This window comes from Dendrobates tinctorius, unplaced genomic scaffold (assembly GCF_039654945.1).
Source record: "Dendrobates tinctorius isolate UK_male_01 unplaced genomic scaffold, ASM3965494v1 ptg000151l, whole genome shotgun sequence".
NCBI classification, from domain to species: Eukaryota; Metazoa; Chordata; class Amphibia; order Anura; family Dendrobatidae; genus Dendrobates; species Dendrobates tinctorius.
The window spans coordinates 3,551,494-3,574,393 of record NW_027361818.1 but is presented as its reverse complement, the minus strand read 5'-3'; the positions used below and the strand labels follow the sequence as shown (position 1 = coordinate 3,574,393).

The window sequence follows — 22,900 nt, the reverse complement described above, 5'->3', positions numbered from 1 at the left end:
TTATTTTGGTTGGTATAATTGTGCTTGGATTCTCTGGGTGTTTGTGTATGACTGGTAGTGATTCCTTGGCGGTTTGTGAGTAATTCAGGTGGTGATACGGATATTGGCAGAGCGGTGGTGGATAGCCATATCCATGCCGGTTTTATGGTTTATTGTTATAGGCATGGGGTCTTTTGGCTGGAGGATTATCGCCGCGCCTAGTATTTGATAAGGGTTTGATGGTAGTTCACTGATGTGGTGAGCTGTTTATCGCCGCGCCTAGTATTTGATAAGGGTTTGATGGTAGTTCACTGATGTGGTGAGCAGTTTTATCGCCGCGCCTAGTATTTGATAAGGGTTGGATGGCAGCTCACTAACGTGGTGAGCAGTTTGGGGAGTGCATCGGGTGGCTTAATCTTTCACGTTACAGTGGGGTGTGTGCTATTGCTGGTCAGAGGTGAGGGGGTAGGTGGTCGAGTTTTCATTACGGTGTGTTTTATTTATATGCCTCGGTCCGGGTTCGGTTCTCCAATAGGGGCTTTGAGTGTACTAAGGGTTTTCATGTTCACTAGGGGCATTATGGTTTGTTGCGGCAGACGTTCAGGAGAGGTCGAGATGCTTGGGACAGCAGATCTTTTGGGAACCTTCCCTTCTGGCAGCAATGGATGACATTTCCCCCGGGGGGCTTGGAGTTGACTTTTTACCGGATTTGTTTTCCTGGTTAATTTCTGGGGGTACGTAGATGTGGCGTGGAGCTGGGGTTTTATGGTTGGTCAATGTCTGGTTGTTGAGGTCCGTGGTTTGGTTTCTGTGTGGTAGTCGGGGATTATCTGGTATTAGGGATGGTGCAGTGCTTATTTTCTGTTCATGGTCCAACCTGGGACTACTATCTGGTATTAGGGAAGGTGGTGTGCTTATTTTCTGTTCATGGTCCAACCCTTGACTACTTAGGGTTTCTTCATGCTCAGCGCGTAGTTGCGGTTATCATGTGTTTGGATAAGTCAACGTGTTTGATTCACCTGGGGCCCTATGTCTAAGTCAGGTTAGGTTAACAAGTACATCGTGTCAGGTCGGGGGTCGTTATTAGGTTCCCATGTATATCGCGCTGCTGTTTTGGGGGTTGAGTTTGGTTATTGAATACGTGGGTCTACGATCCACTGGGGGCTTTTGCATGATCTGCAGTCATATGGCGTTCTTACGGTAATTTGCTGGTCGTGGCTGCCCAGGGGCAGTTTTAACAACTTTTGTACGTAAGGACTGGTGGGTTCTCACTGCGGTTCTTTAGGGTTGCCGATTGTGCTTTTGGCAGACTGTATCGGGTGGTATTTGTTACAGCCGTTGATGGCAGCTACGTAGGAGTTTATTATACAGAGTGGATAGTTTTTCGCTATGATGGGCTAGGAGGTTTATTGTGGGTGCAGCTGGTCCTGCTTTGCCTTCTGGGTATACAGCTCTCCTTAGAGTCTTTTCTTTTTGGGTGCCCCCGGATGGGGGGCCAGGGTGAAGTGTTGCGCAAGGATGATGCAACATTTGAGTTGGGCAACTCAGCGTGTGCTTTACTGGTCTCGGGGTTCCTGGTTGATGAACGGTTTGTTTATCCAGCGGGTGTTGTTCCATTTGTCGGGAATTCTGTATAGAGCATGAGGCAGGACATGTTGTTTCGATGGCCGTGTGAATGGTCTCCCACGTGGGTGTAGCCCGTCCGGCAATACATGGCAATGTCATTCATTCCGTTATGCACAATTGTCAGGACCGGCTGGTATTATGGGGACACGGTTGTGGTGCAGCGCTACTGCGGGGGAGGTGTACTTTAGGTAGTGGGTGAGCAGGTTGCAACTATAACATTACTTTCATTAATGTCGGGCTGGTAGTACGCCGTGGTTTGGGGAGGTTTGGGGAACCAATGTAGGTTCATGGTGGGGGTGCACGCATCACAGAAGCAAAGCGTCACGAAGATAAGCGTCGGGATACAGCAGTTATTACATGGCACAGAACTAAAATCCATCTTCTCTCTTCATACAGGTAAAAATTCCCTCTGCTTGCTGTCTTCTGCAACATATTCAAATGGTACAACTTCCCACCTCTGATTGCTGTCTCATCTGCTGCAATAGACTCTAATGGTAAAAATTCCCTCTGCTTGCTGTCTTCTGCAACATATTCAAATGGTACAACTTCCCACCTCTGATTGCTGTCTCATCTGCTGCAATAGACTCTAATGGTAAAAATTCCCTCTGCTTGCTGTCTTCTGCAACATATTCAAATGGTACAACTTCCCACCTCTGATTGCTGTCTCATCTGCTGCAATAGACTCTAATGGTAAAAATTCCCTCTGCTTGCTGTCTTCTGCAACATATTCAAATGGTACAACTTCCCACCTCTGATTGCTGTCTCATCTGCTGCAATAGACTCTAATGGTAAAAATTCCCTCTGCTTGCTGTCTTCTGCAACATATTCAAATGGTACAACTTCCCACCTCTGATTGCTGTCTCATCTGCTGCAATAGACTCTAATGGTAAAAATTCCCTCTGCTTGCTGTCTTCTGCAACATATTCAAATGGTACAACTTCCCACCTCTGATTGCTGTCTCATCTGCTGCAATAGACTCAAATGGTAAAAATTCCCTCTGCTTGCTGTCTTCTGCAACATATTCAAATGGTACAACTTCCCACCTCTGATTGCTGTCTCATCTGCTGCAATAGACTCTAAAGGTAAAAATTCCCTCTGCTTGCTGTCTTCTGCAACATATTCAAATGGTACAACTTCCCACCTCTGATTGCTGTCTCATCTGCTGCAATAGACTCTAATGGTAAAAATTCCCTCTGCTTGCTGTCTTCTGCAACATATTCAAATGGTACAACTTCCCACCTCTGATTGCTGTCTCATCTGCTGCAATAGACTCTAATGGTAAAAATTCCCTCTGCTTGCTGTCTGCTGTGTCATCTGCTGCTTTACCATCTGGAAACATAGTTTAATGTGTCTGCTAATTCTTTGTTATAAATCATTTGGTGCATTGTACTTAAAACTCACTGTTGCATTTCCATGACTGGGATCAGTGTAGATCTTATCTGGTGGGGGTGTTAAAATAGATGTTGCCAGGCTGAATGTCTTTGATCATCCCAAAAAAAACAAAAAAAAACAAAAAAAACCCTGGTGTGCTGACCCCAGCTGCCAAATTATCCTCAACCAGTTCCCACAATCCATCTCTTCAGACCCTGCAGTCTGGACTATAAATTTAGAACCATCCATAGGGGTGCACGCATGTGGGGGTGCACGCATCACAGAAGCAAAGCGTCACGAAGATAAGCGTCGGGATACAGCAGTTATTACATGGCAGTTGGACAGGAGTCAGGTAACCCTCACTCTGCTGTCCCTTTTAACCATGTGCTTTATTCCTATCCTCCTATGTTCTCTTGCAATCCACTTTCACCGACCAATCCCCCCTCCATCACGACTCATATACATCAGCTCCTCTCTCTTTGCTTCTCCCATGTACAGCTCCCATGCACTTCTCACCTTCTTAAAAAGCCTCAGCCCATCTTGCCCAAACACACTGCACATAAAATCTTCATACAATTCCAAAAACTACTTGCTCTTTATCTTCCTGCTCCTACTGATTTCAGGGGACATCTCCCCCAACCCCGGTCCACCATCCCCCAACCTCAACCCCTACCCTACCTCACATCGAAACCTTAATAATCTTACTAATATCACTTGCACTCCTTCATCTCCTTCTTTCAATTGTGCCCTTTGGAATCCACGGTCTGTATGCAACAAGCTTCCTTTCCTACACAATTACTTTCTGAAAAACTCTCTGAATTTGTTGGCCCTCACGGAAACCTGGATTCAGGATTCTGACACTGTCTCTCCTGCTGCCATTTCCCATGGTGGCTTACAATTCTCCCATTCCCCGAGACCGACAAATAGACCTGGTGGTGGAGTCGGCATACTCCTGTCCCCACAATGCACTTTCCAGGTCATCCCCTCAGTTCCATCACTCTCATTCCCTTCTTTTGAAGTCCACACCATCAGGCTCTTTCGTCCCCTCTCCCTCAGAGTAGCGGTCATATACCGGCCCCCAGGCTCACCCACCCACTTCCTGGACCATTTCTCTGCCTGGCTGCCGCACTTCATGTCCTCAGAACTACCAACCCTTATCCTGGGAGACTTCAACATCCCCATTAACAGCCCCACTTCCACATCTGCATCCCAGCTTCTATCACTAACCACTTCTCTAGGCTTCTCTCAGCTCTCAACCTCTGAAACACACAAAGACGGTAACACCCTGGACCTGGTTTTCGCCCGGCTCTGCTCAATCTCCTACCTAGATAACTCACCGCTTCCCCTCTCTGACCACAACATTCTCTCCTTTACACTCACAAATCCTCGCTCACCCCAGCACCCTCCTACCTACCATTCAGTCAGAAATCTACAAGCCATTAACCCTCATACACTTTCAGACTCCCTACACTCATCATTGTCCCCAATCTCTTCTTTGTCCTGTCCTGATCTGGCTGTACATCACTTCAATGACACTCTTAGAAGCACCCTTGACCAAGTAGCTCCCCTCACCCTCAGAACCTCCAAACACAGAGTGAAACAGCCCTGGCTCACATCGCAAACCCGATTTCTTCAGCGATGCTCTAGGTGTGCTGAACGCTTATGGAGGAAAACACACACACCAGAAGACTTCATACACTTCAAATTTATGTTAAGGACATATAACTCTGCCCTTCACCTCGCCAAACAGACCTACTTCACCACCCTGATCTCCTCACTATCCAACAACCCCAAGAAACTTTTTGACACCTTTCACTCCCTCCTCAGGCCAAAAGCACAAGCCCCTATCACAGACATTTGCGCTGATGACCTTGCCTCACATTTCCCCTGGCTCACTCTCCACATTTGCTCCCATCACAGAAGAAGAAGTCTCCAGGCTCCTCTCCTCTTCTCGCCCGACTACATGCACAACCGACCCCATTCCCTCACATCTCCTCAAGTCTCTCTCCCCAGTCGTCACAACTCACCTAACTACAATCTTTAATCTCTCCCTCTCCTCTGGCATTTTCCCCTCCTCCTTCAAACACTCTATCATTACTCCATTACTAAAGAAACCCACCCTTGACCCATCCTGCACAAACAACTACAGACCAGTCTCCAATCTCCCCTTCATCTCTAAACTCTTGGAGCGCCTGATATACTCACGCCTTACCCGTTACCTCTCCACTCACTCCCTCCTAGACCCTTCACAGTCCGGTTTCCGCCCCCTACATTCGACAGAAACTGCACTCATCAAAGTGACCAATGACCTTCTGACAGCAAAACGTAATGGTGACCATTCTCTGCTCATTCTTCTCGACCTTTCTGCAGCTTTCGACACTGTTGACCATCCTCTCCTACTCTCTAGGCTCCAGTCACTAGGCATTAAGGACACTGCTCTTTCCTGGTTCTCCTCCTATCTTTCCGACCGCTCCTTCAGTGTTCTGTTTTCTGGCTCCACTTCATCTCCTCTTCCTCTCACTGTTGGGGTACCTCAGGGCTCAGTCCTTGGCCCCCTTCTCTTCTCTCTCTATACAGCCCCAATTGGACAGACCATCAGCAGATTTGGCTTTCAGTACCATCTTTATGCTGATGACACACAACTGTACACATCATCCCCTGACCTTACCTCCGCTGTACTACTGAACGCCACTGACTGTCTGTCTGCAGTCTCCAACATCATGTCTGCTCTCTATCTGAAACTCAACCTCTCCAAAACTGAACTTCTTCTGCTCCCACCATCTACTAACCTCCCTAAATCTGACATTTCCCTCTCTGTGGGTGGCACCATAATAACACCCCGACAGCAGGCACGCTGTCTGGGTGTTATGTTCGACTCCGATCTCTCCTTCACCTCCCATATACAATCTCTTGCCCGCTCATGCCGCTTACACCTAAAGAACATCTCTAGAATCCGCCCTTTTCTCACCATGGAAACAACAAAAACTCTCACTGTCGCCCTGATCCACTCCCGCCTAGACTACTGTAATGCTCTATTAATTGGACTCCCTCTCACTCGACTCTCCCCTCTCCAGTCTATCCTTAATGCAGCAGCCAGGGTTGTCCATCTGGCTAATCGTTTCTCAGACGCGTCCGCTCTTCGCCAGTCGTTACACTGGCTGCCAATTCATTATAGGGTACAATTCAAAGTACTTGTTCTCACCCACAAAGCTCTCCACAGTGCGGCACCCCCTTACATCTCCTCCCTCATTTCTGTCTATCGGCCTAACCGACCGCTGCGCTCTGCAAATGACTTTCGACTAACCTCTGCACTAATCCGTACCTCCCACTCCCGACTCCAAGACTTCTCCCGTGCTGCGCCAATCCTCTGGAATGCTCTACCCCAAAATATTAGGACCATCCACAATTTGCATAGTTTTAGGCGCTCGCTCAAAACACATTTGTTCAGAGCGGCCTATCACATTCAGTAATCAAAGTCATGTTTGTGTGTGTGTAGCCCATTCACTATCTCCATCTAACCCCCACCCCCTGAAGATGGCTGGACCGTCATTGTAAATACATCATTGTAAATACAAACCTGTGCTTTGTATCCCCCCCACCTCATTGTAGATTGTAAGCTCCACGAGCAGGGTCGTCTTATTTCGCTTTAATTATTGTATTGTTAACATTGTTACTTATGACTGTTGTGTTTGAAACTGTTCAACTGTAAAGCGCTGCGGAATATGTTGGCGCTATATAAATAAAGATTATTATTATTATTATAGGTTCTTTTGTTCACGGCAATAATGGTTGGCTTTGATTAATTATTAGGTGAAGTGCAATTTTCGGAGGCGCCTGCAATGTTGCGGTCTCAACGAGGCAGAGGCGGCGGCTCAGGTTGGGGACTGGTCGCGCAGGCGGTGCATAGGATTGGACGATGCGGTTGGCTAGTTGCAGGTCTTGGGTGTGGCTGACCTTGTTGTACTGGTTGTTTGGTGTAGGTTAGCATTGTGAGGTCTAATGGGGATCAGTTTTGATCGATTGGTCTTGGTACAGAAGCATTGGTTACTCGAGCCGCAGAGTCGGCTCGGGTTTTTTGGTGGTGGTACTCGCACGTACAAGGTGTCATACGTGCTCGCGGTGGCGGAAAGGAGGGGGGTATTTGAAGTCGGTGGATTGCACAAAGAGCGGGGGGGTGAACCCAGTGCAGGAGCGGGTTACCCCTGGTGGTGCAATGGTATACTTGGTTAAGGTGGGTCCCAGCTGTGCTGGGTCACAGCGGGACATGTTAACGTGGGACCCTGCTGTGCTGGGTCACAGCGGGGCATGTTAACGTAGCGCACGCTAAAATCCTACTAGCGCACGGCCAGCGCACGGTCTGCGCACCCTATGCTAAAGATAGGGTGTGCAGATCGCATGCAGCCGTGTGCGATAGTAGGCGGCGATGACCGGATGGGGCGGGCAGGGAGCCGGCAGGGGGCGGGGCTTAGCGGCGCCGAGCGCTGCGTGGAAAATAAGCTAGTGTTAAACTAGCCTTAGAGAAGGGCAATGAAGTGATTGGCTGGCTTTGTGTGGTGTCGCAGTGGGTATAAAAGGCTGTGACCGCTGACTGCCATCTTACTTCTGCCGATCTTAGCATAGGGAGAGGTGCTGCTGCTGATTCTGAATAGGGAGAGCGTTAGGCAGGGAAGAAGAGAAAAAAACTGCTTCTGCTGATAGAGCTTTTCACTGTACAGTTACTGTGCAGTGAAAGGGGAGGATTTTTGCTTTTGTGCAGCAGCGCTGGTGGGGATTAGGCTGCCTTTTAAGGCTACCTGATAGCTGAATTGCTGTGTGCACACTGCTGTTCAAACTGCTTTTTTCAAAGCACTCTAACTTTTATTAATTTGTCCTGGTGAGTTACTGAGCGTTCATTTTTTCACACACCATATAGCGGTGAACGCTCCTCACACACTACCGTGTACCAGCTGGCATCACGGACAAATAGCAGCTATCTGTGTGTGACTCTGCAAGAAAAAGCCAAGGAGTTTTTCCATTTTTCCAGACCTACACCTTAGAGTTGTGTCCGCTTTTCAAACAGTTTTTTATATCTGCTGTTTGATTACGGTGAAAACTAGACAGACAGAGTGTGTCAGTCCATATAAAAATAGACAGAGATTGACAATTTTCCATACAGACACCATATAACAGTGTACGATCCTCACACATTACCATGTACCGGCTGGTATCACGGACAAATAGAAGCTATCTGTGTGTTACTCTGGAAAAAAAAACCGAGGAGTTTGTCCGTTTTTCCAGACCTACACCTTAGAGTGCTGGTCGCTTTTCAAACAGTTTCGTATATCTGCTGTTTGACTATGGTGAAAACTAGACAGAGACAGCGTGTCAGTCCCTATACAAATAGACGGAGATTGACAATTTTCCATACAGACACCATATAGTGGTGTACGATCCTCACACACTACCGTGTACCGGCTGGTATCATGGACAAATAGAAGTTATCTGTGTGTTACTCTGGAAAAAAAAGCCAAGGAGTTTTTCCGTTTTTCCAGACCTACACCTTAGAGTGCTGTCCGCTTTTCAAACAGTTTCGTAGATCTGCTGTTTGATTACTGTGAAAACTAGACAGAGACAATGCTGTGAACTCATTTTCTGGTCTGCCTCTGGTTTCTGGTGAGGGAACTGTTTGTGCTGACAGAGGAGTTGTGAGTTCTCTTTCCGGGCTCCCTCTCGTGGTGGCAGGTGGTAATGAAGCTGATCTAATTAACAGAGACCTGCCACCTGATAATGAGGACGACGATTGGACATCTGGAGACTCAGACTGGATTTATGACAGCCGACTCCCTATTCCCATGCTGGTGATTTTTTCCTGCCTCCTGAGGTCTTGGTTTCCAGCTCAGTTCCTGTCTTCTCAAGCTAAGTTTTCTCTTCTAATGTTAACATTTGATTTGGTTTTGTCTGGAGCTGTGCTGAATTTCCACTCTTATGTTAATGTATGTGCCAGTCTGGTTTTCTGTGACTTAGCTTGGTTTTGTTTTCCTCCTCGGTGACCCAATCATAACGGACAGTGTTTGTCAGTCCCTATAGAAATAGACGGAGATTGACAATTTTCCATACAGACACCATATAGCGGTGTACGATCCTCACACAATACCGTGTACCAGCTGGTATCACGGACAAATAGAAGCTATCTGTGTGTTACTCTGGAAAAAAAAGCCGAGGAGTTTTTCCGTTTTTCCAGACCTACCTTTTAGAGTGCTGTCCGCTTTTCAAACAGTTTCGTATATCTGCTGTTTGATTACAGTGAAAACTAGACAGAGACAGTGTGTGTCAGTCCCTATAAAAATAGACGGAGATTGACAATTTTCTATACAGACACTGCATAGCGGTGTACGATCCTCACACACTACCGTGTACTGGCTGGTATCACGGACAAATAGAAGCTATCTGTGTGTTACTCTGGAAAAAAAAGCCGAGGAGTTTTTCCGTTTTTCCAGACCTACACCTTAGAGTGCTGTCCGCTTTGCAAACAGTTTCGTATATCTGCTGTTTGACTATGGTCAAAACTAGACAGCGTGTGTCAGTCCCTATAGAAATAGACGGAGATTGACAATTTTCCATACAGACACCTTATAGAGCTGTCTAATTCTCAAATAGTATTGTATTTCTGCCGTTCGCATTACAGTAACATCAATACAGAGTCAGCGTTTGTGTGTGACACTCCGTGAATACATATACGGAGATTGTTAGTTACACAAAATATGTATACAGCTGTAAACTTCTGATACAGTTCCGTATATCTGCTTGTTGGATTACGGTCCAGTACATACTGTGAGAGCGTCTGTGACTAACAAAATATATACGTAGATTTAATTTTTTTCAGACACCTTACACAGCTGGACGCTCGTCATACAGAACCATCTTTCTGCTGGTATTTTTGGTACATTTTCCCAAACATGAAGAAGTATGGTGGAAGAGTAGCGGACGTGGGCAGGGGGGCACAGCTGGTACTGATGGTGGTGGTGCATCGGCTGGTTCTGGCAAAAGCACAATAGCAGTTAAGGCAGGAAGTGTTGAGCCTGCGTCATTGTCTGGCCCAAGAAGGCCTGTAAGGTTGCCTTTTCTTGGAATAGGAAAACCGCTTTTGAAGCCGGAGCATCAGGAACAGGTTTTGGCGTACATTGCCGAAACAGCCACCAACTCTATTGCCTCCTCTTCTGAACGTTCGAAACTGGCAAGCACGGAGTCGTCACTGCAGGGTTCTGGTCAGGAAAAACACCATTCCTTGTGTCCTTCACCCCCACCAAAAGTTAAGGATGCAGCAGCCGACACTCCAGATTACTCTATGGAGCTCTGTAAACATACCATGCCTGGGTAATCCAGTCAAATCCAGAATTCCCCAGTTCAAGATGAATCTGACATGGAGTGCACTGATGCACAGCCACTGCTAGATGATTCTGCTGGTACATCGACCAAGAGCACTACATTGCCGTCGCAGTCTATTGAGCCAGAATCTGACCCTGATGAAACTCAGGTGCCCCTTCCCGCATACTATACCACCTTACACAGTGACACAGAGGAAGGTAAAGAGGAAGGTGCAGATAACTTTGAAGAGGAGGTGATGGATGACCCAATTCTTGACCCAGATTGGCATCCATTGGGGGAGGAGGGTGGCGCTGGCAATAGTTCAGATAAGGAGAAGCATCCGCAGCAGGCATTGACATCGCAGCAGCGGTCATCTGGCAGGCCCATAGCTGTCCAAAAATGTGTAACAAAAACTAAAAGAGTTGCAGGACAGCTTGGCCAGACGGTCAACTTAGCACAGCGTGCAAGGCCAGAAAATGTATACCATAGTAGAAAGAGTGCAGTGTGGCACTTTTTTTGTCCAAAATCCTACTGATGAGGCAAAGGTTTACTGTAAAAAGTGCGGAAGGACCTTTAGCTGAGGTAAACAACTCAGAAATTTGAATACCTGTTGCATGCTTAGACATTTAACCAACATGCACTTGCAAGCGTGGACGGACTACAAAACCTCAGGTAGCACGTGTGCACCTGCTCCGTCTCAAGGTAGCCAGCAACGTTCCATCGCTTCCCGTCACCGTTAAGCACACCACCAGTACTAAATGTGGAGCTGTCGTCGCAAGGCCAAAGCACTCAGGGAATCACAATGGTTTTGCAACACAACACTGAATCTAGGCCATCACTATCAATACCATCACCAACCCCCTCTCACTCCGTCTGGTCCACCGCTACTTCCCCGATATGCAGCTCTCCAGTCCAGCTCACCCTACTAGACACTCTGAGTAGGACAAGAAAGTCCTTATTGCCTCATCCACATACACTTTTCTTGAACGCCTACATTGCCAAACTAATCTTATTAGAGATGATGCCCTACCGTTTGGTTGAAAGCGAAACTTTCTGCGACCTCAGGGCCTACGTTGTCCCACGCTATGACCTGCCCAGTCTGCACTTCTTTTCTTGAAAAGCCATCCCTGCCCTCTACTGGCATGTGAAAGACTGCATTGTCCATGCACTAAAACAGTCAGTGAGTGGAAAGGGGCACCTCACAACAGATGCATGGACCAATAGGCATGGCCAGGACCATTACGTGTCCATCACTGCACACTGGGTCAATGTGGTGGATGCAGGCTCCACTGGGGACAGAGGCAGTGGAAAAGTGCTGCCTAGCCCATGGTATAGGAAACAGTTGGCTGTAGGCTTTCGCTCCTCCTCCTCCCTCAGCGAAAGCTCGTCCACAGAGCGCAGTCGCAAGAGCACTCCATCCGCAGCTGGCAGTGTTGCACACGAGGTGTCCCACTATCGAACAGCTAGTGTTAAGCGTCAGCAGGCTGTGTTAAAGATGATGTCTTTGGGCGAAAACAGACACACCGTGGAGGTACTGGCCGACTACTTGCAGCGACAAACAGAGTCATGGCTGGGCAGTCTACATCTTGAGGCAGGCAAGGTAGTCAATGATAACGGCCGTAATTTTGTGGCAGCCATAGCCTGTACAAAACTCACACACATACCTTGCCTGGCTCACACTTTGAACCTGGTATTGCAGTGCTTCCTTAATAATTATCCGTAGTTAACATCCCTGCTCCATAAGGTGCGAAGACTGTGCTCGCACATCCATCGCTCGGCCGTACACTCCAGTAGAATGCAGAAGCTGCAGCGATTGCTCCACCTCCCCAAGCACCACCTAATCATAGATGTTGCAACAAGGTGGAACTCCACCCTGCACATGGTTGAGAGGCTGTGCAAACAGAGGCAGGCTGTAATGCATTTGTGGGAGGATACACGAGCAGGCAGTTTGAGGGAAGACATGGAATTGTCGGGTGTGCAGTGGTCAAAGCTGAAAGACCTCTGTAAAGTCCTTCAGTGTTTTGAGGAATGCACACGGCTGGTAAGCACAGATGACGCCATCATAAGCATGAGCATCCCACTTATGCATCCGCTCATGCAAAGTTTGACGCACATTAAGGATTAGGCGTCTGCAGCGGAGGAGGAGGAGGGAAGCCTTGATGACAGTCAGCCATTGTCTGGTCAGGGAACTGTCCTGGATGAGGTGGAGGAAGAAGAGGAGGAGGAGGAGGATGAGGGGGATGATTATTTTAGGTCGGAGGATGCTTCTTAGGGGGCAAGAGAAAATGTTGGCGTTCCAAGGTCAGGTACAGTGTTTGTGTGTGACTGTAGGGATGTGGATTTGCCAGAAAGTGCTCCTCCACCCACCACTGGCATTGCATCATTGACACCTGGAACATTGGCCCACATGTGCGATTATGCCTTGTGGATCCTAAAAAGGGACCCCCGCATTTCCAAAATGATGAGAGATGACTAGTGGCTGGCCAGCATCCTTGATCCACGCTACAATGGCAAATTACACAACATCATGCCACAGGAGAACCTAGAGATAATATTGGCTAACAAACAAGCCACTCTGGTAAACAGGTTGTTTGAGGCTTTCCCAGCACTCAGCAGCGGTGCTGTTTCTCCCACGAGCCATAGTTGGCACAATGGAAGAGGTGTTCGTGGTGCACAGAGCAGAAGTGGCATTGGAGACAGGAGTTTAATAACCATGTTGTGGAATGATTTCTCAAGTACCGCTCACACGACTGGAAATACTGCATCGATTAAAAGTGACAGGAGACAGCAGTTGTCAAATATGGTTACAAACTACTTCTCCTCCCATATCGATGTTTCCCCTCACAAGTCATTCCCTTTTAACTATTGGACCTGTAAACTGGACACTTGGCCTGAATTGGCACAATATGCCTTACAGGAGCTCGCTTGAACTGCTGGTAGTGTGTTATCTGAAAGAGTCTTCAGTGCTGCTGGATCAATCCTGACAGAAAAAAGGACCCGTCTGTCTACCCAAAATGTTGATGATCTAACCTTCATTAAAATAAACCATGCATGGGTTGCAAAGGATTTTGTCCCACCTTCCCCTAATGACACATAGGTTCCCAGAAAACTGCATCGCTTTTGTCCCCCTCTTCCTCGGACTTGCCCAATTCCGCCCTTTGCAGCAGCTGAATGTCCAGCCAACACATCAACATATGACATTTTTTTAAACCTCCCTAAGTGGGCTGCCCAACCCCCAATGGCTGGGGTCAACACCTGGCGCACCCGGGCAAGTGCCGTTGTGCTGAACAGGTGCATGGGCCCACAGATGGCTGACGGCACTGGCACAGGGCCCCTCATACTACAATACAGTGTCTCTGATGGTGGGGGGGCCCACTCACTGTCAGACACACCAGCGTACTATGAGGGCCCTGTGCCAGTACCGTCGACCACGATTGTGCCCTCCCTGCTTGGTCATGGCCACAGCACTTGCAAGTTGCAATACTTACCTCTCCCTACTCCACCGCTGTGTAATCTGGGCAGTTAAATTCTTCACAGGGACGGCCACTAGAAATTTAGTGCATTGATCGATGATGGTTAACATGTAGCTATGCCCTGTTCTGCTGGCCTCTACCTTCAGATGATCAATGGCTGCCATTTGTAATGGACATCATCTTACAAGCGGATGCAGTGGTGCTTTATGATCACCTTTCACAGTTTTGATAGTCACAGACGTGTGACATTCCTGCCACCTTTTTCCAATGTCTCCTCTCATGCCAATCCAATAGAATCGCCTACGACCTGTGGCTTCTGTCTTTGGCACTCCAAAATGACCAGACACATCATGATAGGCAGTGAGGACCATGTGTACATCTCTCCCTGTGATCACAGTTTGATGGAGAGGAGTATCGGTTATGTGATTCACGCTACTGCGATAAAGCAATCCTTTCTTCACAAAGAACCATTTTCGCTGTCTCCACAGACACAGTAATTGAGGGTCTGCATCGCCTCTGCAACATCTACCGGGAGGTTTTCCCGCCATGAGTAATTCCCAAATTTCTGATAACACTCAAATTTCCGTCTGTACTTGTATCTATGCAGTTTCCAGTAGTGGAGAGTCTGGACTGGCTTACTGAGATTGAAATATATATGAAGATTTAAAAGTACCACAACACTGTATACTGTTGTACGCTTCAACTACCTTTCCTTTTTCTACTTGTTAAATTCTGGTGTAATACATACTGAGCCTGTGAGTGTCTGTGTCTGACTTCGGAAGTATAGACGAAAATTTCCAATTACCCCTAGACTGGATACTCCTGGTATGTGCTGATACAGTACCTTTGTTCCAAATTTTGTATTACGGTATCATCCATAGTGAGTGAGCGTGTGTAAGCGTGCGTGGTTTACGCCTTCTATATATATGGTGAATCGGAGATGCAAATTTTTACCCTATACTCGATACAGCTTGTATCTTGTTATACAGTACATTTGTTCGACATTTAGTATTACAGTCAAATCTATACTGAGTAAGCGTCTGAAACTGACTACGGGACTATACCCTAAAATATATATACTTGCTATCTTGTTATCCATTACCTTTTAACAACATTTTTTATTATGGTCAAACCCAGACTGAGTGCGCGTCTGAGGGTGACTCCGGAAATATATACCGAAATTTCAAATTTGCCTAACACTGTATACAGTGTACGCTTGTGTTACATTATCCATTTACATCTTTTCATATTCTTGTGTACTCCATACTGGGCCTGAGAGTGTTTGTGTCTGCCTCCTGAAATGTATATGGAGATTCAGAATGTTTACACTATACTATATATATTACTTGTATCTGGTGATACTGTACCCTTTTTCACCTTTTTATTTTGTTGGTCAATCCATACTGAGCCTGTGAGCATCTGTGTATGACTCATGAAATATATACGGAGATTTACTGTTATCCCTAGACTGTATAGAGCTGTGCGCTTCTGATACAGTGCCATATATCTGCTGGTATTTTGGGTAAATTTTCTAAAACATGAGAAAGTATGGTGGAAGAGGATGCCGATGTGGGCGTGGGGGCCACCTGGTACTGATGGTGGTGGTGCTGCATCTGCTGGTAGTGCCAAAAACACAATAGCAGCTAAGGCAGGAGGTGTTGAGCCTGCGTCATGGTGTAGCTCTGGAAGGCCTGTAAGGCTCCGTTTTATGGGAGTAGGTAGACTGCTTTTAAAGCCGGAGCATCAGGAACTGTTTTTGGCTTACATTGCTGAAACAGCCTCCTGCTCTATTGCCTCCTCTTCTAAAGTTTAAAAAAATGCAAGCACTGAGTCGTAAGTGCAGGCTTCTGGTCAGGAGCAACCACTTTCCTTGTGTCCTTCACCCACACCAAAAGTGAAGGATGCGGCAGCACACACTTCAGATTACTCCATGGAGCTCTTTTCACATACCATGCCTGGGGTAATTAAAAATGGGGCCCATCATATACTGGAGCATTCAAAATGGGGGACATCTGGAGCATCATCCATGACGCCCATCATATACTGGAGCATTCTAAATGGGGCAGATCAGACACTGGAGCAGTATCTATGGGCCCCATCATATATTGGAGCATTCCAAATGGGGAACATCTGACACTGTAGCATCATCCATGAGGCCCATCACATACTGGAGCATTCCAAATGGGGCAGATCAGACACTGGAGCAGCATCTATGGGGCACATGATACACTGGAGCATTAGAAATGGGGCCCATTATATATGGAGCATTATTTGGGCCCATAACACACTGGAGCATCGTCCATGGGGACCATCATATACTGTAGCATTGTGTGGAGCTCATCATTTACTGTATGGAACATTATATGGAACCAATTATTCTGTATGGAGAAATATATGGGGCTCATTATTCTGTATGGTGCACAATGTGATGGCCATAATACTATATGGAGTAACATACTGTCCTTTTTTGAGCTATTGTAGAATTTAAAATAGATCAGTCATGTCATGTAAGCAGTGAAGTATTTGTCATTGTACTATACCTATATTTCTGTGTCGTATCGGAGCATCATGAGTTGTGGTATGTGTTAAAGGGGCGCTCTTTGGCCCAGGGCACATGAAAACCTGGAGCCAGCCCAACCCCCCCACAACTTTATCCAAATAACCCCCAGTTTTCAGTGCGTAACTATTATTATAAAGTAAATTAAGGTTGACAATAGGGATGGGCGAATCCTGAAATACTCGGAATCGCTAGACTCTAACGAGTCCGACTCGGAAACTCGCTACTCGTTGCGAGTCTAGCGAGTCCAATGTTAATGAATGGGGATGCGAGTATTGCAGCGATTCCTGTGCTGCCATTTTTTTGTTCTGCTTACTTCCCGCATGTGGCTGTGCCCACCATGCGGAAAGTAAGCAGAACAATTGCGGATGGTACCCATGGTCCGGAGGAGAGGAGGCTGTCCTCCGGGCTTTGGGCACCATATCCCTGTAAAAAATAGAATTTAAAAATAAAAAATATTGTTATTCTCACCCTCCGACGTCCCGCGCAGCCTTCCCGCCTCTCCACGCATCCGTTCCCAGTAGTCCTTTGCGAAAATGCCTGCGATGGCGTCCGTTCTCGCTGGATCGCGATGTCTCGCGGTCATTCGCGATGACGTCGCGCGAATGACCGCGAGACTTCGCGATCCCGCGAGAACGGACGCCATCGCAGGCATTTTCGCAAAGGATTACTGGGAACGGATGCGTGGAGAGGCGGGAAGGCTGCGCGGGACGTCGGAGGGTAAGAATAACAATATTTTTTATTTTTTTTTACATTTTATCTTTTACTACTGATGCTGCATAGGCAGCCTCAGTAGTAAAAAGTTGGTCACACTTGTCAAACACTATGTTTGACGAGTGTGACCAACCTGTCAATCAGTTCTCCAAGCGATGCTACAGATCGCTTGGAAAACGCTAGCATTTGCATTGGACTCGTTACTGTGCGAGTAATCGCTTGGAAACTCGCAGAGTACCGACTCCTGCGAATCCCCTACTACTCGCAGAGTAACGAGTCCTAACGAGTAGATTCGCCCATCCCTAGTTGACAAGCTTCAGTAATAAGAATTGATGTTTTTGGCATTGAAATGGGCACTGTAGGTGTGTTTACTGTCCTCCACTCCTTGCCGATTTTGCTTCCCCATTGACTTACATTGGGTTTCGTGTTTCAGTCGTCCTTCGACTTTTCACAATAATCGGACGATTTTGTTCGACCTGACTAGGCATTGCTCATACTAGCCAGTTTCCTACTCCACACTGATGAGGGGCAATACCCCGAAACAGCTGTCTGTGGATGTATACCATGTTTTGGCATAGGAGGTTTCCTTCATTGGAGACTGCCCTTCCCGTGGTTGTTCCTTCCCGGGGAAAGACGTCTCTAGTCATTGCTTGCATTGAGAAACATGTGATGGTGTCTCCGCGGCTTGTGTTTTGCATGTTTTTGCATATTTCCCATAAGGGATGGGTGCATTGCTCTAGAATCACTGCGTTGAGAAACATGTGATGGTGTCTCCGCAGTGTTGGATGTTGATCTCCATGAGTTCATACATCCTCATTTTTCACATTTGCTTCCCCATTGACTTGCATTGGGTTTCGTGTTTCAGTCGGCCTCCGACTTTTCCCTATAGTTGGCCGATTTCGTTCGACCCGACTTTTGAGAAAGTCGGGTTTCACAAAACCCGACTGGGCCCTAAAAAAGGCAAAGTCGCTCATCTCTATTTCAGACATGTCACATTCTATAATTTCCTTAGGATTTACTTCAGTCATTTTACCTGCGGGTGTCTAGTAAGTCCAAGGATATGAGCCATGGATATTGAATGAGTAGAATGAGAAGATCCAAGTACAGCAGTCAATGAAGACTCCAGAAAACATCTGTAGTTAGGAATGGCGATGTCTAAGCCAGTCAACACTTGTAGGGTACCTTGTAAGTCCAGGTGAGGTGCATCGCAAGAATCATACACTTGTAGTCCTAAAGTCATGTTAGGCAGAAGGTTGGAGTCATTGTTGATCTCTTCCAAAGCCAATACTGTGGTCTGAAGCATCTGGTAATTTTCAAGCTGGAACCTTAAGAATATGATAAATTTAGATATTTTTAAATCCTCCTTCTAAGTAGCAAAATAGAGATTATAATATATCATCACTACAATATCTGAAGTGGGGGCTGTTGACTGCTAAAGCTGTAAAATAAATGGTTTGGGGTCACTGTGGCTTCACCAAGTAGACCCAGCTTTTTTGTCCTTGGTTTTATTAAAGTCAAACTACCTTTTCAAATAGTGAACTTGTAAATGGCAATACTGAGGAGTTAGCATCATCCTGTATAATCAAGTAAAATAGAACATGTTCATAAGGGAATATGGGTATTGGGTTGGGATAGATGTACTTCTGTGGGAAAGAAACAGTGAGAAATTTTTACTATTTGCTGAGTAAGGCAAACAGGAGGTTGGAAAGATTGTCAGTAAAGATATATAGAGTCTCATGTAAGGCCCTACCCTTATAAAGTACAGCCCTCACATTTGAAGCCTCACCAGTGGACAATCCCAGTGGTACAATCTAAACCATTCTTATTACAACTTCTTGCTTTCAAGAAACTTGTAGTAGGGTCAGCCCTATAATTCCTACCAAACTTTACTTTCAACTGCACACTTGTTTCCCTTTATACATTTTATTGATTTAACCTGAGTCAATGTTTAAGTTGTGTAGATGCATTAATATATTCACCGATTGCCATATTCCTTGTTTTTCAGTGTTGCGCCAGTCCTCTTCTAGGTGACATGATGGATATTCTAACTTGCAGGCATTAATATTCACTGATTGACTTCTTTCCAGCTTCCTGCACTGCTCCAGTCCTCCTGTGGGTCACTAAATGGCTATTCTAACTTGCTGGCCTTAATACTCACTGACTGCCCTTTTCCCAGTTCCCAGCATTGCTCCATTCCTCTTCTGGGTCACACGATGGCTATTCTGACTTGCAGGCATTAATACTCACTGACTGCCCCTTTCCCAGTTTCCAGCACTGCTCCAGTCATCTTCTGGGTCACATGATGGATATTCTAACTTGCTGGCATTACTACTCAGTGACCGCCTTCTTACTAGTTTCCAGCACTGCTTCTGTCTTCTTCTGGAACACATGATGGCTATTCTAACTTGCTTGCATTAATACTGACTGATTGACTTCTTCCCAATTTCCAGAACTGCTCCAGTCCTCTTCTGGGTCACACAATGGCTATTCTAACTTGCTGGCATTAATACTGACTGATCGACTTCTTCCCAATTTCCAGAACTGCTCCAGTCCTCTTCTGGGTCACACAATGGCTATTCTAACGTGTTGGCATTAATACTGACTGACCGCCTTCTTCCTAGTTTCCAGCACTGCTCCAGTCCTCTTCTGGGTCATGTGATGGCTATGCCAATTTGCCAGCTCACTCTTTGGTCTATGTGTCAGATGGAAGTTGCTTTGACAGTGTAAGTCTGTGTAGCATCAAAGCAAGGTTCCATAGGCTTACATTGTAAATGCAACTTCCAGGTCACACATAGAGCCAAGTATGAGCCGATAAGTCAGAATAGATGTCATGTGACCCAGAAGAGTTTTGGAGCAGCGCTGGAAACAAGAGAAGATGGCAATCGATAAGTATATTACTGCACTAACAATACATTACATATACAGTAACACTGGATTAGACAATTAAAATTTACATGGGAGTACTTCCTTAAGAGAGAGGGCAAGGCCCACTAAAAATAGAGGTGGCCAGATTGACAAAATGCCTAAAGTGCAGTTATGGTAATGTTCCCTAGTTAAACAATGGCTTCAAATTCAGATCCTCGAGAAACGCAACTCTACTAACTGTACCTTGGGCCCAAACTAAGGCAATGCATAGAATTATAACACTTACATAGTACAGGAAGTCTTAGGTGGTTTCTCACTAAAAGTAACCTGTTCATAGGATTTGTCTAGGTGAAGCGGAAAGATAAGTCCAATCACTGTGTCTCCAGGTAGTAAGCTTCCACGTAGATTTGAAGAATCTAGTTTGCATTTTGGGTTATTTCGCATTTCCAAGTAGAAAGCTGGAATGAAGTAGGAGAAAGCCAGGATCCACACTGCTGAAGATATGCCCACCATCTTGTTTTATTAGCAAATGAGGCATTCGAGTTTTTTGCTGTAAATCTGTTTAAGAAGTTCTCCTGCAAAAAGTCTAAGAAAATGTCAGAATCAGGTGGATCTCATTAAGCCATAAAACAGTGCAAAGACCTGGACTTTCTTGACCCTATTTGACCAAACCAAGGGTTCTAGAAAGATCTAAATTTGGTTCAGTAGAACTGGAAGATATCCAGGATAAGTATACACGATATTGACAGGGATACACAGTAATTACTGCGCATTAGAGAACAGATTGTATGGGAAGTGTGTGCTGTGGGACAGCAGTAGTTTCCTCACATGCTCTGACTTTTCCATCTCATAATCTGTTCTGCCTTCCCTATTTATATAGTCAGAAGAATTTTTACTTTAAAGTGTAATTACTGTATAACATTAACTCACGTGTCTGTCATTGTTTCTACCTTATTACTCATGGTTATCTGGTCTTCATGGGTTAAGATAAAATGATTGTCTCAAATGTCAATTTCCTGGCATTGCTAACTCCCTCGTGAGGAGTTATCATCATTAACTTATTGGGTGGGAATTCCCATTTCATCAAATGCTATTTAGAGCAATCGGTTTTATATTTTTAAGGGAAATACATAAAGTAAAGTTACAATTATTAAGTAGGTTAGTTTTTGAGTTGTAGATGTTTGCTTTCCATAGAGTCAGTGGAAATTCAAAAGGCAGGGTACAAGCTTTATACATTATCTTTATTTATTTATAATTATTTATGTAGCGTCATTAATTCCATGGTGCTGTACATGAGAAGAGGGGTTACATGCAGAGAAGAGAGGACCCTGTCCTTGCGGACTTACATTCTACGGGATAGTGGGGAAGAGACAGAAGGTCGGGGTGCAGCAGCTCTGGTGGTGATGAGGCAGCAGCTCAGGCGGTGGTGAGGCGGCAGAATGGTCATTGCAGGCTGTAGGCTTTCCTGAAAAGATGGGTTTTCAGGTTCCATTTGAAGGATCCGAGGGTGGTAGATAATCGGACGTGTTGAGGCATGGAGTTCCAGAGGATAGGGGATATTCGGGAGAAGTCTTGGAGGTGGTTGTGTGAGGAACGAATAAGTGTGGAGGAGAGTAGGAGGTCAGTTAAAAAACAGAGGATGAGAAATGCATGAGGTTCAGGGGTGCAGTGGATATTCTGGATTAAGAGGGTTAAAACGTACCTGTGGATGAAAGTAGATGGGTCAGAACATGGCAGCATGAAGGAGAATATACCATGGTTTAACAGTCTGGTATATTTCTGATGTAACACTTTAAATTTGTCACTTCAAATGATGTCACATCTGACCAAGGCCATATCTGACCTGCTCTGATCAACTTATACCATTCAAAAACAAAGGTTTATGTCGAGAAGTGTGATATCATGTGAATAGAAACATTCACTAAATTTTGGAGCTTTGTTCTCTGACTTAATATACTCAAATTAATCAGAATTTATTAAACAAACTGGACAGGAGATAGCCCCAAATCACAAAGACTAGTGTTTCTAAAGACCCCATACACATTAGACTAATGTCAGCTAAACCTGCCCATATCGATAGATTCAGCCAATTGTCTAATGTGTTAGGGCTAGCCAGACAACTAACCATCCGGAGAGATGTTGATTGGACATATCCAATTTTTGACTGCTGATCGCGTTTTTCTCTCATTCATTACCCATTACCTCCATTCTCATAGAGAACACAGGAGCACCCAGTCAAACAAATGCTCTTGCGCATGGGCTGAGAGTCGGCTGAGATGGCTGTCGGCTGAATGGTTTGCCGAAGCATCATTTAGCTGACAGCTATCTAATGTGTATGGCCGTAGTTTAAAGCATGTCCCAATCACCTGCCAATTATATCCATAACCCCCATTCAACATGGCTGTTCACCAAACGACTTTGTTCTCTCAACACTTATCTACTTGGTGCTACAGACAGTTTTGGAGGCAAATTTTTTTTGGGTGGGTTTTGATTTTATATTCATTTTATACATTGTGTGGTAAAATAGCATTTTTGTATTTTGCTTTTACTTGATAACCTATGTGCAAAAAGTAGCATTTCCACTTTATTTTTCATTATGATCAGAACAAAACTTACAGTATGTATCTATAAATTTCTTTACTAATCTTCCAGAATATAATAAAGAGAGAAATTATCTTCCACAATTTGCATGTTGAATGTCATACACTGTACAATATATCCATATCATGCAATTCCACGGACGATCAGCAATTCATAAACTTAACAAAATGCACTGTAGCACTTCTTTATGTTATTCTTCTCCATTGAGTCCAGCTCCTTGTGCTGCCTTTTCCTTCTGTGCTGTCTAATTCTCCAGTCTTAATACTCTTAGTCTCCAGCCCAGGGGCAGACATATCGCCGGTGGAGCTGGTGCAGCTGCATCAGGGTCCAGAGGTGCAGGTTGCCCTTGCAGTAGGCTAATAATGAGGGC

The 22,900-nt window shown here is 45.6% G+C and overlaps 1 protein-coding gene across 1 annotated transcript in view; it reads right to left on the bottom strand.

The window, feature by feature from the left end:
- The window catches only part of LOC141049877 (extracellular calcium-sensing receptor-like), an 89,187-nt gene extending 68,745 nt beyond the window's left edge, over window positions 1-20,442 (bottom strand). The window contains exons 1-2 of the mRNA XM_073546717.1: window positions 20,216-20,442; window positions 18,098-18,389 (exon numbers count right to left, since the gene is read on the bottom strand). Of these exons, the coding sequence (XP_073402818.1) occupies window positions 18,098-18,389; window positions 20,216-20,442 (519 nt within the window). The remainder of the gene's footprint in view (window positions 1-18,097; window positions 18,390-20,215) is intronic.
- Between the last annotated feature and the right edge of the window lie 2,458 nt (window positions 20,443-22,900).